The sequence below is a fragment of the Meriones unguiculatus genome, chromosome 2 (assembly GCF_030254825.1).
Source record: "Meriones unguiculatus strain TT.TT164.6M chromosome 2, Bangor_MerUng_6.1, whole genome shotgun sequence".
NCBI lineage: Eukaryota > Metazoa > Chordata > Mammalia > Rodentia > Muridae > Meriones > Meriones unguiculatus.
In genome coordinates this window covers 132,982,328-132,996,000 of record NC_083350.1, presented here as the reverse complement: position 1 = coordinate 132,996,000, position 13,673 = coordinate 132,982,328, and the positions used below count along the sequence as shown (strand labels likewise).

The 13,673-nt window shown below is 37.6% G+C and overlaps 1 protein-coding gene across 3 annotated transcripts in view; it reads left to right on the top strand.

Moving 5' to 3' along the window:
* Positions 1-13,673, top strand: part of Naaladl2 (N-acetylated alpha-linked acidic dipeptidase like 2) — a 1,327,651-nt gene that overhangs the window by 1,283,807 nt on the left and 30,171 nt on the right. For all 3 annotated transcript variants that reach the window (XM_060378133.1, XM_060378134.1, XM_060378132.1), the window contains one exon: positions 2,009-2,207. In XM_060378133.1, the coding sequence (XP_060234116.1) occupies positions 2,009-2,207 (199 nt within the window). The remainder of the gene's footprint in view (positions 1-2,008; positions 2,208-13,673) is intronic.

Sequence of the window (13,673 nt, the reverse complement as noted above, 5' to 3'; positions counted from 1 at the left end):
TCACTCCCTCATCTCCTCTCTGACTCTTTCCAAGTCCCCTGATTGGGGAGGACCTCCTCCCCTTTCATCTGACCCTGGTTTATCAGGTATCTTCAGGACTGGCTGCAAAGTCTTCCTCTGTGGCCTACAGGACTGCTCTATCCTTGTGGGGTGGGGAGGTCAAAGAGCCTGCCATTGAGTTCTTGTCAGAAATAGTCCCTGTTCTCCTTACTAAGGAAAACCAATTGGTCACTGAGCTACCACAGGCTACATCCAAGCAGAGGTTCTAGCTTATATCCATATATGGTCTTTGGTGGAGTGTCAGTCTCAGAAAAGACCCCTGTGCCCAGATATGTTTGGTCCTTGTGGAGCGCCTATCCTTTCCTTTCCACATCATACTAACTCCCTCTTTTTTCATATGATTCCCTGTACTCTGCCGAAGGTTTGGTTATGGGTCTTAGTATCTGCTTTGATACACTGCTAGGGAGAGTCTTTCAGAGGCCCTCTGTGGTAGGCTCCTGTCCTGTTACTTGTTTTCCCCTACGTCCAATGCACATCCCATTTCTCTTTCTAAGTGAGGACTGATCATCTTACCCAGTGTCCTCTTTCTTGTTTATCTTCTTTAGGTGTATAGATTTCATTATGTTTATCATGTCTTATAGGTCTATATAAGTGAGTATATACCATGTTTGTCTTTCTCCTTCTGGGATACTTCACTCAGAATGATTTTTTTCTAGGTCCCACTGTTTGTCTGCAAATTTCATGATTTCCTCATTTTTGATTGCTGAGTAGTATTCCATTGTGTAAAAATACCACAATTTTTGTGTCCATTCCTCCGTTGATGGACATCTGGGTTGTTTCCAGGTTCTGGCTATTACAAATAAAGCTGCTACAAACATGGTTGATCAAATGTCCTTGTTGTGTACTTGAGCAAATTTTGGGTATATGCCTAGGAGTGGTAGAGCTGGGTCTTGAGGAAGCGCTATTCCTAATTGTCTGAGACGGCACCAGATTGACTTCCAAAGTGGTTGTACCAGTTTATATTCCCACCAGCAATGGAGGAGGGTTCCCCTTTCTCCACAACATCTTTAGCATATGTTGTCATTTGAGTTTTTTATTTTAGCCATTTTGGTGGCTGTTAGGTGAAAGCTCAGTGTTGTATATATCAAATATGCACTGTGAAAAAGGTCTATTAAAGAAAATAGAGTCCCAAGCCATGTAGTCTCGTATATCACATCCTTTTATAAGAGACATTCTTTTATTTTCTTTCTTTCTTTTTTCTTATTTATTTGTTTATCTATCTATTTTTTATTTCCCTTGACTGGCCCTGATATGGCCTTAGCTGGATCTTCCTCTCTTAGAAGCCACGAATGATCTTGAGTTCAGAGTCCTTTTGCTTCCATCTCACATATGCTGGCAAAGCAGACATGCACCGTCGTGACTTTATCCTTCACATTTTCTTTTAATTCAAAGGCCACCATGACTTTATCTTTTACATTTTTTATTCAAGAGAAGGTATACTATGGTGAGTCTATACTATTGAGCCAGAAAGTTCAAGGTTCCAATTCAACTTCATTACTTGCTTGATGACTTGTGACTTTATTTGTGAGCCATAATTAAGTCTTCACCTTCCATAAAACAAGCAAGTTTTGATGAATTGTAAATGATGCAATTAATAACATTTTATAAATATTAAATAAAGTAAGAATGTGTGACACAATATAGTGTATGTAATATAATAATTCCCACCATTGGTACTTACCCTCTGTTATCATGAGTAGCCATGAACTTAATGGAAAAGATTATAAATACAAGTGTCAACAGTATGTTTAGAAGAAAAAAAGATGTTATCAGTTTAATTGAAGCATATAAACCTTTGTTTGGGGAGGTAACTGACAGAATTATTGATGGAACGCCATTCTCTCATCAGGGGTCTGTCTGATTTATAAACTAGAGTCAAAATGATGAAATGTTTGTTTCGCTCCCTTGATACAATCTCTCCTGAGATGAGCTCATTTATCTTCGCCAGGTGATGAGCCCGCTGTCCCTCACCTGCTTGCCATGGCATCACAGCTGAGGGAGAGTGCTGAACTCTTCCAGTCAGATGAGATGAGACCTGCTAATGACCCAAAGGAGAGAGCACCCAGCCGTGTCCGAATGCTGAATGACATCCTACAAGACCTGGAGAAGGGCTTCCTGACGCAGCGGGTGCCACCAGGTTTTTATAGGTAGGAAATATACCTTCACAGTTACGCCTTTCCCTTACTTCCGGAATATGTTAAAGACTCTAACACTATATAAAAGAAGCTCTATCTTAGGATAGTTAAGAAGAGTGAGAAAGTCAGGACAAGAGTATATGCAAGTAGAATGAGCAAACATGATTGACTGGGAAAGGGGGAGAGGATAGGAGAAGCATTAAAGAGAAAAAGATAGGTAATAGGTTTGACCCAAACATATGTGTATATGTGAATAATACATTTTTAAGAAACAAAAATAAAATAATCATTATTATCCAAAGCAAAGCTCAAATGAATAAATATGGAATAAATGACATGACAACATGTGTTATATTGATTTCAATATGATATCATCACTGGAAAATCTAGTTTCCTCAAAGCTTATATGAGGATAAATATGCTTTCTTGAGTGCCAAGAGATGGGCCAGGCTGATTTTTTTAAAATAAGAATATGTCTAGAATGTTGATATTAGTTCTATAAGCAATAATTTATGGCAATATTAATTACATCTAATATTCTGATATAGTGAAATTTCAGTGGCTCTTGAAACAAGTAAGAGAGGAGGGCAGTTTGTTTGGAGAGAATATGTGCATGATGCTTTTGCAGAGGCAACAGTATGACCAGGGCTCAGTTCTTAAAACAAGTAGAATATGGTCTTGTTTAGAATATAAAGAGAAGGTAGAAGTTAAACAATTTTGAATATTTTAAATATTTTAAATAATTGATTGTTCTTCTACTGCAGAGAAAATATACATTTCTGTGTAATCTTATTTATATAATGTATATGAGAATGGCAATTTAATATGTACATTCATATGTACATATATCTTATGTATGCATGTCCATATATTTTCTGCATATGTATATGATATTTGTAAAGTGCAAAATTCACGACCCCCTTATGCAAAAGTACTAGGCTGAACTGACCTACTGCCTTACTTCTCCCCAGCTTCCTTGCATCTACTGTATCATTTCATGACTAGACTTTCTGGGGCTGGAGCCATGGCTCACTGGTTAAGGGCACCAGCTGCTCCTTCAGCAGTCCTGAGTTTAATTCCCAGCAACCATGTAGTGGTAGCTCACAATCATCTATAATGGGATCTGATTCTTCTGGAGTACATGACTAGACTTACCAATATACTATGTAAAATCAGTATTTAAAGCAAGGAATCAATAATTAATACAAAAGTATGAAAAATTTAGTTACATTTGAGGAAAAGTTTCTAAAATTGCTAGTCCTCAAAGACGACCTGTGACAGCCTTTGCTCCAGCTGATCTGTCTCTGTACATATTAAAGAAAGGGTTGTGAGCACAAGCCTTGACTATTAAATGAACATGAGATCTGAGCGATATTTGGCAGCAAACTTAGTGACCTCATCAACCCGCATCTTAATTTCTGAATCTATTAAAAGAGATAACAGATGGAAACTTTTCATAAAGCATTTTTCCTCTTTTGGTAATTGATACTTTAGCTTTATGAATTTTAAACTGAAATTAACATGCAGATTAAGTTTTTATGTTATTTCTTTTAACATTTTAAGTCTGGATCATAAGATGTAGAAAATATTGTATACTGTTTATGTAATTTCTCACGTACTTGAAGGCAGAATATGTGTTCCATGTATTTTCTAAGCCCATGAAATTTAGCAGGCACTTCAAGTAAAAAGCATTTTTCTTGATAGTAGTCTAGTGCAGGATTAGAAAGAAGATAAAACAAGGTGATTAGATAAAATGTAAAGACAGAATGTATAAATAACTTCTTAAAGATAATCCAACCACATTACTGACAGATTTATTAAAAATATCTTTATCAGAGAAGGTAAATCATGTTTGGGAACCCATTTACCTTTCTCCTGTCCTCTCTGAGTCTTTCTATCCAACACTCTTCCATAAGACTCCCTGTGCTCAGCCCAAAGTTTGGCTATGAGTCTCAGGATCTGCTTTGATCCTCTTCTGGGTGGAGTTTTTCAGAGGACATCTATGGGATGCAGAGAGTACAAGAGTTCCACAAGAAGACCAACAGTGCCAACAAATCTGGGCCCAATGAGCCCTGCAGAGACTCACACAACAAACAAGGACTGAACATCCATGGAGAGGACCCAGGCCCCTTGCTCTGATGAAGCTGATAGGCAGCTCAGTCTCTATGTAGGTCACCTAGTAAAGGGAGCAGGGGCCTTCTCTGATGAACTCTATTGCCTGCTGTTCGATCACTTCCCCCAGGCAAGGTGGCCTTGCTAGGCCACAGAGTAAGAGGATGCAGGAAGTCCTTACGAGACTTGATATTCTGGGGTCAGTTGGTAAGGGAAGAGAGCTCCCCTTCTCTGATGACTAGGGGATGAGAATGGGGGGGGAGAAAAAGGGAAAGCGAGACCAGAAGAAGATGAGGAAGGGGTCTATGATCAGGATGTAAACTGAATAAATTAACAAAAGAAAAGGCCTGTTTCTACAAGAAGAATGCATTTTCTTGTTGACATTGCCATATGTCAACATCGCCATATGTATATACCATGTGTAGCTCGCATGCTTATCTAATATGCTTTGTCTTATCCTTTCAATAGTTTTTATGGATGCAATTTACTTCATTCTGTAGTTGTAGAAGTAAAGCAAACTTTTGTCTGTTCTTGTGACCAATAAGAGTTATTTTTCTAGTCTCGAAATTATTCCTGCATACCCTCTATCCAAGTAATATAAGTCTGAATGTTATTATAATATATTAGTTCATATAATAGACTTTAGGACTGAAAGGCTAGGCTTCAACGTTTTAGCATTTACTAAGCTTTCGCTATAGTTGTTAATGAACTACATGCTTAGCATGCCTTTTGTTAGGCTAGATGCTTGGCACATTGTAAATCTAAGTTGTAGCTGTGTAAGACACTGTCCTACAAAGTGTCTGTACCATCTTACATGTCCATCAGTGAATATCATGATACTTCTGTCATTCTCATCCTCACCTGCGTTCGCTCTTGGTGCCCTGGAATAATCTTGCTGAAAGGCTCATGCTGGTGTCTAGTCTTTGAATTTGTAATTCCCTGATGATATGTATCCTTGACCATCTTATGCTCTGCTGATTTCTCACCTGTGTTTTCTAAAGGGAGATTTGGCTTCAACTCTTTTGCCAATTTTTCATGTCAGAGACAGTGCCTGTACCCCTTACTAGGTAACCCAATGGACACTGAGCTACCATAGGCTACATCTGTGAAGGGGTTCTAAGTTATCTCCATGCATGGTCCTTGGTTGGAGAATCAGTCTCAGAAAAGACCTATGGGGCCAGATATATTTGGTCCTTGTGGAGCTTCTGTCCTCTCCAGATCTTACTAATTCCCCCTTCTTTCATATGATTCCCTGCACTCTGCACAAGGTTTGGTTATGAGTCTCAGCAACTGCTTTGATACACTGCTGGGTAGAGACTTTCAGAGGCCCTCTATGGTAGGCTCCTGTCCTGTTTCATGTTTTCTCCTACTTCGAATGTCCATCCCATTTGTCTTTCTAAGTGAGGATTGATCATCTTACCCTGGGTCCTCCTTCTTGTTTAGCTTCTTTAGATGTACAGATTTTAATATGTTTATGCTGTCTTATAGGTCTATTACCCACTTATAAGTGAGTATATACCATGTGTGTCTTTCTGCTTCTGGGATACCTCACTCAGTATGATCTTTTCTAGATCCCACCATTTGCCTGCAAATTTCATGATTTCCTTGTTTTTAATTTCTGTAAAAGTACCACAATTTCTGTATCCATTCCTCAATTGAGGAACATCTGGGTTGTTCTGGATATTACAAATAAAGCTGTTACAAACAAGGTTGAGCAAATGGCCTTGTTTTATACTTGAGCATATTTTGGATATATGCATAGGAATGGTATAGCTGATCTTGAGGTAGCACTATTCCTAATTTTCTGAGAAAACGCCAAATTGATTTCAAAAGTGGTTGAACATGTTTACATTCCCACCAGCAATGCAGGAGGGTTCCCCTTTCTCCACATCCTTTCCAGCATGTATTGTCACTTGAATTTTTGATCTTAGCCATTCTGATGGGTGTTAAGTGAAATCTCAGGGACATTTTGGTATGTCTTTTCTGATGACTGGGGACACTGAGCATTTTTTTTAAGTGTTTCTCTGCCATTCAATATTCCTCTATTGAGAATTCTCTGTTTAGCTCTGTACCCCATTTTTAGTTGGATTCCTTGATTTGTTGCTGTTAAAATTCTTGCATTCCTTATATATTCTGAATGTTAGCCCTCTGTCAGATGTAAGGTTGGTGAAGATCCTTTCCCAGTCTGTAGGTTGTCATTTTGTTCTGATGACAGTGTCCTTTGTGATACAGAAGATTTTCATTTTCGTGAGGTCTCATTTATTGATTGTCGATCTTAGAGCCTGTGCTGTTGGTATTCTATACAGGAAGTTTTTGCCTGTACCAGTGAGGTCAAGGCTCTTCATTACCTTTTCTTCTAACAGATTTAGTATGTCTAGTTTTATGTTGAGATCTTTCATCCACTTGGACGTTACATTTGTGCAGGGTGATAAATAGAAGTCTATTTGCATTTTCTATATGTAGACATCCAGTTAGACCAGCACCATTTGTTGATATGAGTGACCACAAAAGTTTACCAGAGAACTCCTTCAGCTGATAAACACCTTCAGCAAAGTGGCTGTATACAAATACAAAATTAACTCAAAAAATTCTGAAGCTCTCCTGTATAAAAAAGGCAAATGGGCCGAGAAAGAATGGAAACAACACCCTTCATAATAGCCACAAGTAACAAAAAGTACCTTGGTGTGACTCTAACCAAGGATGTGAAAGACTTGTATGAAAAAAACTTCAAACTCCCTTATCAGTGGACTTGGGGAGGGGTATGTGTGAAGAAGGTGGAGGAAGGGTGAGACCCAGAGGGGAAGAGGGAGGGCTTATTGGGGGATACAAAGTAAATTAAGTGTAATTAATAAAATAAAATGAAATTAAAAAAAAAAAAAAACTTCCAAGTCTCTGAAGAAAGAAATTAAAGAAAATATCAGAAGATGGAAAGATCTCCCATGCTCATGGATTGGTAAGATTAACATAGTGAAAATGGCCATCCTGCCAAAAGCAATCTGCAGATTCAATGCAATTCCCATCAAAATACCAACACATTTGCTTCAATTCCATTTTGAGTGGAGCCTTTCAGACCAACAGAACCAAAAAATATGTGCCCAGGGGTATCAGAGACTGATACTCCAACCAAGGACCATGCATGGAGACAACCTAGAACCCCTGCTCAGATGTAGCCTATGACAGATCAGTCTCCAAGTGGGCTCCCTAGTAAAGGGAGCAGGGGCTGTCTCTGCTATGACTTCAGTACCTGGCTCTTTGATCACCTCCCCCTGGAAGATGTAGCCTTGTCAGGCTACAGAGGAAGAAGATGCAACCTGTCCTGATGAGAACTGATAGACTAGGGTCAGATTGAAAGGGAGGAGGACCTCCCCTATCAGGGGCTATGGAAAGGACATAGGGGTAGAAGAGGGAGGGTGGTTAGGACTGGGAGGAGATGATGGCGGGGGCAGCAGTACAGATATAAAAATAAATACATCGTAATAAATAAATAAATAATAATAATGTTAAAAAGATAGTATCAGAAACTATAAAAAAGAAAAATGCTCAGCCTAAACACCATAAAGGTAATATACAGAAATCCTATAGCCAATGTCAAATTAAACAGAGAGAAACTCAAAGTAATTCCACTAAATTCAGGGATAAGGCAAGGCTTATCCCCTACTCTCTCTGTATATCTTCAACATAGTACTTGAAGTCCTAGCTAGAGCAATAAGACAACTAAAGGAGATCAAGTGGATATAAATTGGAAAGAAAGAAATCAGTGTCAGTATTTGCAGATGATATGATTGTATACATGAGCGACCCCAAAAATTCTACTAATGAGCTCGTTCAGTTGATAAACACCTTCAGCAAAGTGCCTAGAAACAAAATTAACTCAAATAAGTCAATTACCCACTGTATACAAATGACAAAAGGACTAAGAAAGAAATTGCAGAAACAACACCCTTCACAATAGCCACAAAAAACATAAAGTATCTTTGCTTAACTCTAAGCAAGCAAGTAAAAAACCTGTATGATGAGAACTTCAAGTGTGTGAAGAAAGAAATTGAAGAAGATATCTGAAGCTGGAAGGATCTCCCATGTTCATGGATCAGTAGGATCAACTTAGTACAGATGGCCATTTTACCAAACCATTCTACAGATTCACTGCAATCCACATCAAAATATGAACCCAATTCTTTACAGACCTTATAAGAAAAATTCTCAATTTCTATGGAGAAACAAAAAAACTCAGAATAGCTAAAACAATCCTGTACAACAAAAGATAATCTAGAGGTATCACCGTCCCTGATCTCAAGCTTTACTATAAAGCAACAGTAATAAAAGCTGCATAGTACTGGCATAAAAAGAGACTGTGGATCAGTGGAATTGAATCAAAGACCCAGAAATAATCCCACATATCTATAGACACTTGATTTTTGACAAAGAAGCCAAAATCATACAATAGAAAAATAAAAGCATTGTCAAAAAAATGGTGCTACTATAACTGGATGTCCACAAGTGGAAAAGCACAAATAGATCTATATTTGTCTCCCGGCAGAAAACTCAAGTATAAGTGGATCAAAGACCTCAACATAAAACCAGAAACACTAAATCTGCTAGAGGAGAAAGTGGGAAAGAGCCTTAAATTCATTGGCACAGGAGACAGCTTCCTGAACAGAACACCAACAGCTTAGGCTCTAAGATCAACAATTTATAAATGGGAGCTCATGAAACTGAATAGCTTCTGTAAGGCAAAGGATACTGTCAATAGAATTAAATGACAGCCTACAGATTGGGAAAAGATCTTCACCAACCCTACATCTGACAGAGAGCTAATAGTCAAAATATATAAAAAACTCAAGAAATTAAACAGCAAACAAAATAATTCAATTTAAGATATGGGGTACAGAGCTACACAAAGAATTCACAAAAAAAAAGAATTCTCTAATGGCAGAGAAGCACTTAAAGAAATGTTCAAGGCCCTCATTTTCCATCATCAGGGAAATGCAAATCAGAACTACTGAGATTCCATCCTACACCAATCAGAACGGCTAAGATAAAAAACTCACATGACAGCAAATGCTGGTGAGAATGTGGAGAGAGGGATTTGGAAATTAATCTGGTGCTTTCTCAGAAAATTGGAAGTTGCAGCAATAGCACAATAGTGGTTTCCTGAGAGTCCCCACCCAATAGCTAGTCAAATCAGATGCTCAGCCTTGCAGTCAAGCATCAGAAGAAACTCAGAATGGAAGGGTGAGGGGAGTGACATAGAGGGACCTGGAGGGCACAAGAATACTACAAGGAAATCTGCAGGGTCAATTCAGGTAGGCCCATGGAGCCTACAGCGATGGAAGCACCAACAAAAGAGCATGCATGGCCTGGACCTAGACCCTTACACATATGTGATGGACAGCTTGATCTTCATATTGGTGGTCTATCCAGTAAGTTGAGCAATTGCTATTTATAACATGACTTTCTTGCCTGATTTTTGATTCCTTCCCTAATGGGACTTCCTCGCCTGGTCTCAGTGATTGAGGATCAGCTCAGTTCTGATGAGACTTGATGTGCTGGGGTGAGTTGGTGGGCCATCTTCCCTTTCCTGAAGAGAAGTATCGAGGGAATAGAATGAAGAGGATGGGAGAGTGGCACTAGGAGGAGCGGAGGGAGGGAGGCCTATGATCGGGATGTAAATAGAATATATAAAGTAAAAATAAATAAATAAAACACTTATTTTCTTTTTTGTCAAACTTTTTTTTATTTGATATTATAGTATAGATAAGGAGAGAGGCTTGGGAAACAAGGAATCAAGCAATACGTATACTTAACTGCCTTACATTTTATTATATTTTGAATGATTCTGTATAAATTTTTTCTAAATTAAAATTTATTCTAGATTCCCTGTTGAAGCACATATAAGCTTTGATTAGAAAATGGGACCTACTATGAATATCAACAGGAAAGTGTATTTTTTATCCCGAATATTTTGAAAATCTCCCCAAAGTGTTTGGCCATCGCCATGCAATTTCACACAACGGAACAAGGATTCAGTTACCATTAGAATGTGATTATTTCTGGATTGTAAGGTGAATTTTTGACTATATTGGAAGTAGCCAAAAATAATCAACAGATACAAACAAAATTTTTTCTCAATTCTATGTACCCATTTCATGTCCTTAACAATAGAGATTTCACCTTGGCAATCAGAAAATCTGAGCTGAAATGAGGAAAATCCCTTCTTAAAACGTATTATTTCTGTGTACATTATACCTTTTAAAATACACTCTCTATGGAAAGCCTGTTTACTGTTAAATTACCCTATATTTTGACTCAGGGATCCAATCCAGCACTAACTTTGTAGATTACATTTCCAAATTATTAGAAACACAATTTTTTAAATTATTTTTATTAATTAGAGTTTATTCACTTTGTATCCCAGCTGTAGCTCCCTCCCTCCTCCCTTCCCAATCCCACCCTCCAACTTCCCCACCCATGTCCCTCTCCCAGTCCACTGAAAAGGAAGGTCTTCCTCCACTTTCCTCTGATCCTAGTCTATCAGGTCTCATCAGGAGTGGTTGCATTGTCTTCTTCTGTGACCAGGTAAGGCTGCTCCCCACTCAAGGGGAAATGATCAAATAGCAGGCCAATCAGTCCATGTCAAAGAAAGCCTCTGCTCCATTACTATGGAGGCCATTGGACACTGAACTGCCATAGGCTACCTCTGTGCAAGGGTTCCAAGCCATGCCCATGAGTGGTCCTTGGCTGGAGTATCAGTCTCAGAAAAGACCCCTGTGCCCAAACTTTTTGGATCTGTTGCTCTCCTTGTGGAGCTCCTGTCCTTTCCAGGTCTTACTATCTCCTACTTCTTTCATAAGATTCCCTGCACTCCGCCCAAAGTTTGGCTATGAGTCTCAGCATAGGGTATCAAGGCAGATGTTGAAACACAGCTTTGATTTATTTTCTTTTCCAGCAAAATATCTCTATGATGGTTAATTTATTTGTTAAACTAATATAATTATGTGGTTTAGTCACATGGCCAAACACTCAGTTCTATGTTGCTATAGAGGCACATTATATATGATTTATATCTATAGCCAGTTGACTTCAGTAAAGGACATGTGCCTTGATAATCAATTTGACCTCATATAATTAGTTGGGGGCTCTGGAGCAAAAACAGAGACATTCTAAAGAAAGAAGAAAGAAAGAGGGAGAGAGATAACACCTATTCTAACTCAATTTCCAAACAGCCAGTATAAATTTTGAACTCAAAATTGTAATTTTTAGCCTGCCTACCTTACATGTTTTTGCTTGCCTCTCCTTTGTGCTTGCATCTTTGTTTCCTTTTTCTCCTTAACTTTAAAATAAAAAAAATAATCTCTTACTTTATTTCAATAATTCAATAACACAGTTGTAAAAGATGTGAAGATAGATAGAATGGTATTTGATGAAATACCTACTATCTACTTATAATCAGATTTTTAAACTGTTGTTAATAACATCTAATTTCTCTCAGTGGCCTCTACTATACTTCCTAATTTCTAATTTCATCCTCTATTCCTACACCAAATCAATTTGGCCACCTTAAAAGAAAAAAAAAATTCTTTATTTCTGATGAATCAATTTTTACCACTTGTAATGACATACTTACTTGGTCCTTGTCCATTCATTCTTTATTTCCAGAGGACAAAGTACACAGGCTGTGCTGGAACTCTGTGTGCCTAATTCCTCTCTGTGCCTGGCAGGTCTGACAAATGACAAACATTCAGAATTTGCTGAAGGGAATGGGTAGTACAAGTTTTGTGAATCAGAGGAAGACAGTTTTACCTCATAGATAAGAAAATATGGTTAAAATGACAACTAGAAAAAATGTAAAAAGAAAAAAAGTTATTCAAACTGTAGGCATTGATGTTACAATACAAAGTATAAATATCTTTTGTATATGATATTAAAGATATGCTAATTGTCTTTCCTGGCTATTTAAAATTTGTTGTTGTTGTTTTTTTTTCACTTCTGTAGGTATGACCTACAAAACTGATCACAGATTTGATATAAAAATAAGTTTTATTATGAATTAAGTTTTATTATTACTTATGTGCTTTATCACCCTTAGTATCTTTGTGGAAATTTTTAATTTTTCTGATCCAAAGATCTCCTTTTAATAATAGGATAACTTTGCACTGGATGAGTACGTTACATACCATCAAGCAAGTCTCAATAGGAATTTCAATAAAAATATATTGCATTTTTGTAGCAAGAGCCAAACCCCAGTTGCTTGAAGACAGAAGAGAGCAGTGTAAGGAAAGAGATAGTTCATAGATATCATCAAAGCATTTAAAAGTAAACAGAATAATTTGGAAGGCTCAAGAAGGGACAGCAGTACAGGCATGTAGTGGGCAGGGAGCAGGAGATGCATGGAATTTCTCAAAGAACACTTAGAGCACACCATGTTTGTGGAAAGGGTTATTTTCCATTCTTTCTAATCATCTGTGATTCCATGAAATATCCACATAGATCAGAGATATGCAATACATACACACATTAACTCTACTGAGGCTAGCATCAAATCTGTACAATTCGGTGAGCATCAACTTAATTTAAATGGCCTTCTGAAGGTCCACCTAGGATTTTACACTTGCACTTTTAAGATATTGGACCTAGGAAAGTGCTTGACTGGCTTCGTTAAGTAGCTGTGTGATGTTTTTATTTCAGTAAGCTATAATAACATGATTTTATGTATTTAGTAAGCTTAGACACATGCACAAAGGATTTATTTGTACTTTGGAAGGTAGCTTGTCTTCCAGTTTGCTCACCTACGTTGTACTGATGGGGCTAGATTGTGGTTTTTCATATGGTGAAGACTGAAGAAATACTAAGGTGTTTCTACACACAATTTAGTAGTTCAAGGATTATGTTAATTATATGCCAAATTGTAAATTATATATACATTTCATTACACAGTGTGGTATAGATATTTTCCTCTTCTTTGCTGTCGTTCTAAATTTCTAAGTTACTACTCTCTGTACATGACTATAACTTTTTTATTAAATTTTTATTTTTATACATTAATTACATTTCATTTGCTTCGTATCCCAGCTTAGTCCCTCCCTCATTCCCTCCCAATCCCAATTTAATAGACTGCATTTTTATTAGCATAAGCATGGGGTATTTGACTCTGAGGAATAGGTTAAACAGTCAGCATATCTAAGACTAGTTATTAAGCTCAGAAATGCTGCAAGTGGACAAAGGGAAAGGAAAGGTCATTTGTGACCCTTCCTCAGCAAAGATAGCTCATGTAAGCTTTCATCTGAACTAAGAATTATACTCATGTAGGTATAGAAACAAACATCTGCTTTGCAGAGTCAAATCTACTGGTTCAATGTTTTCCTGTGT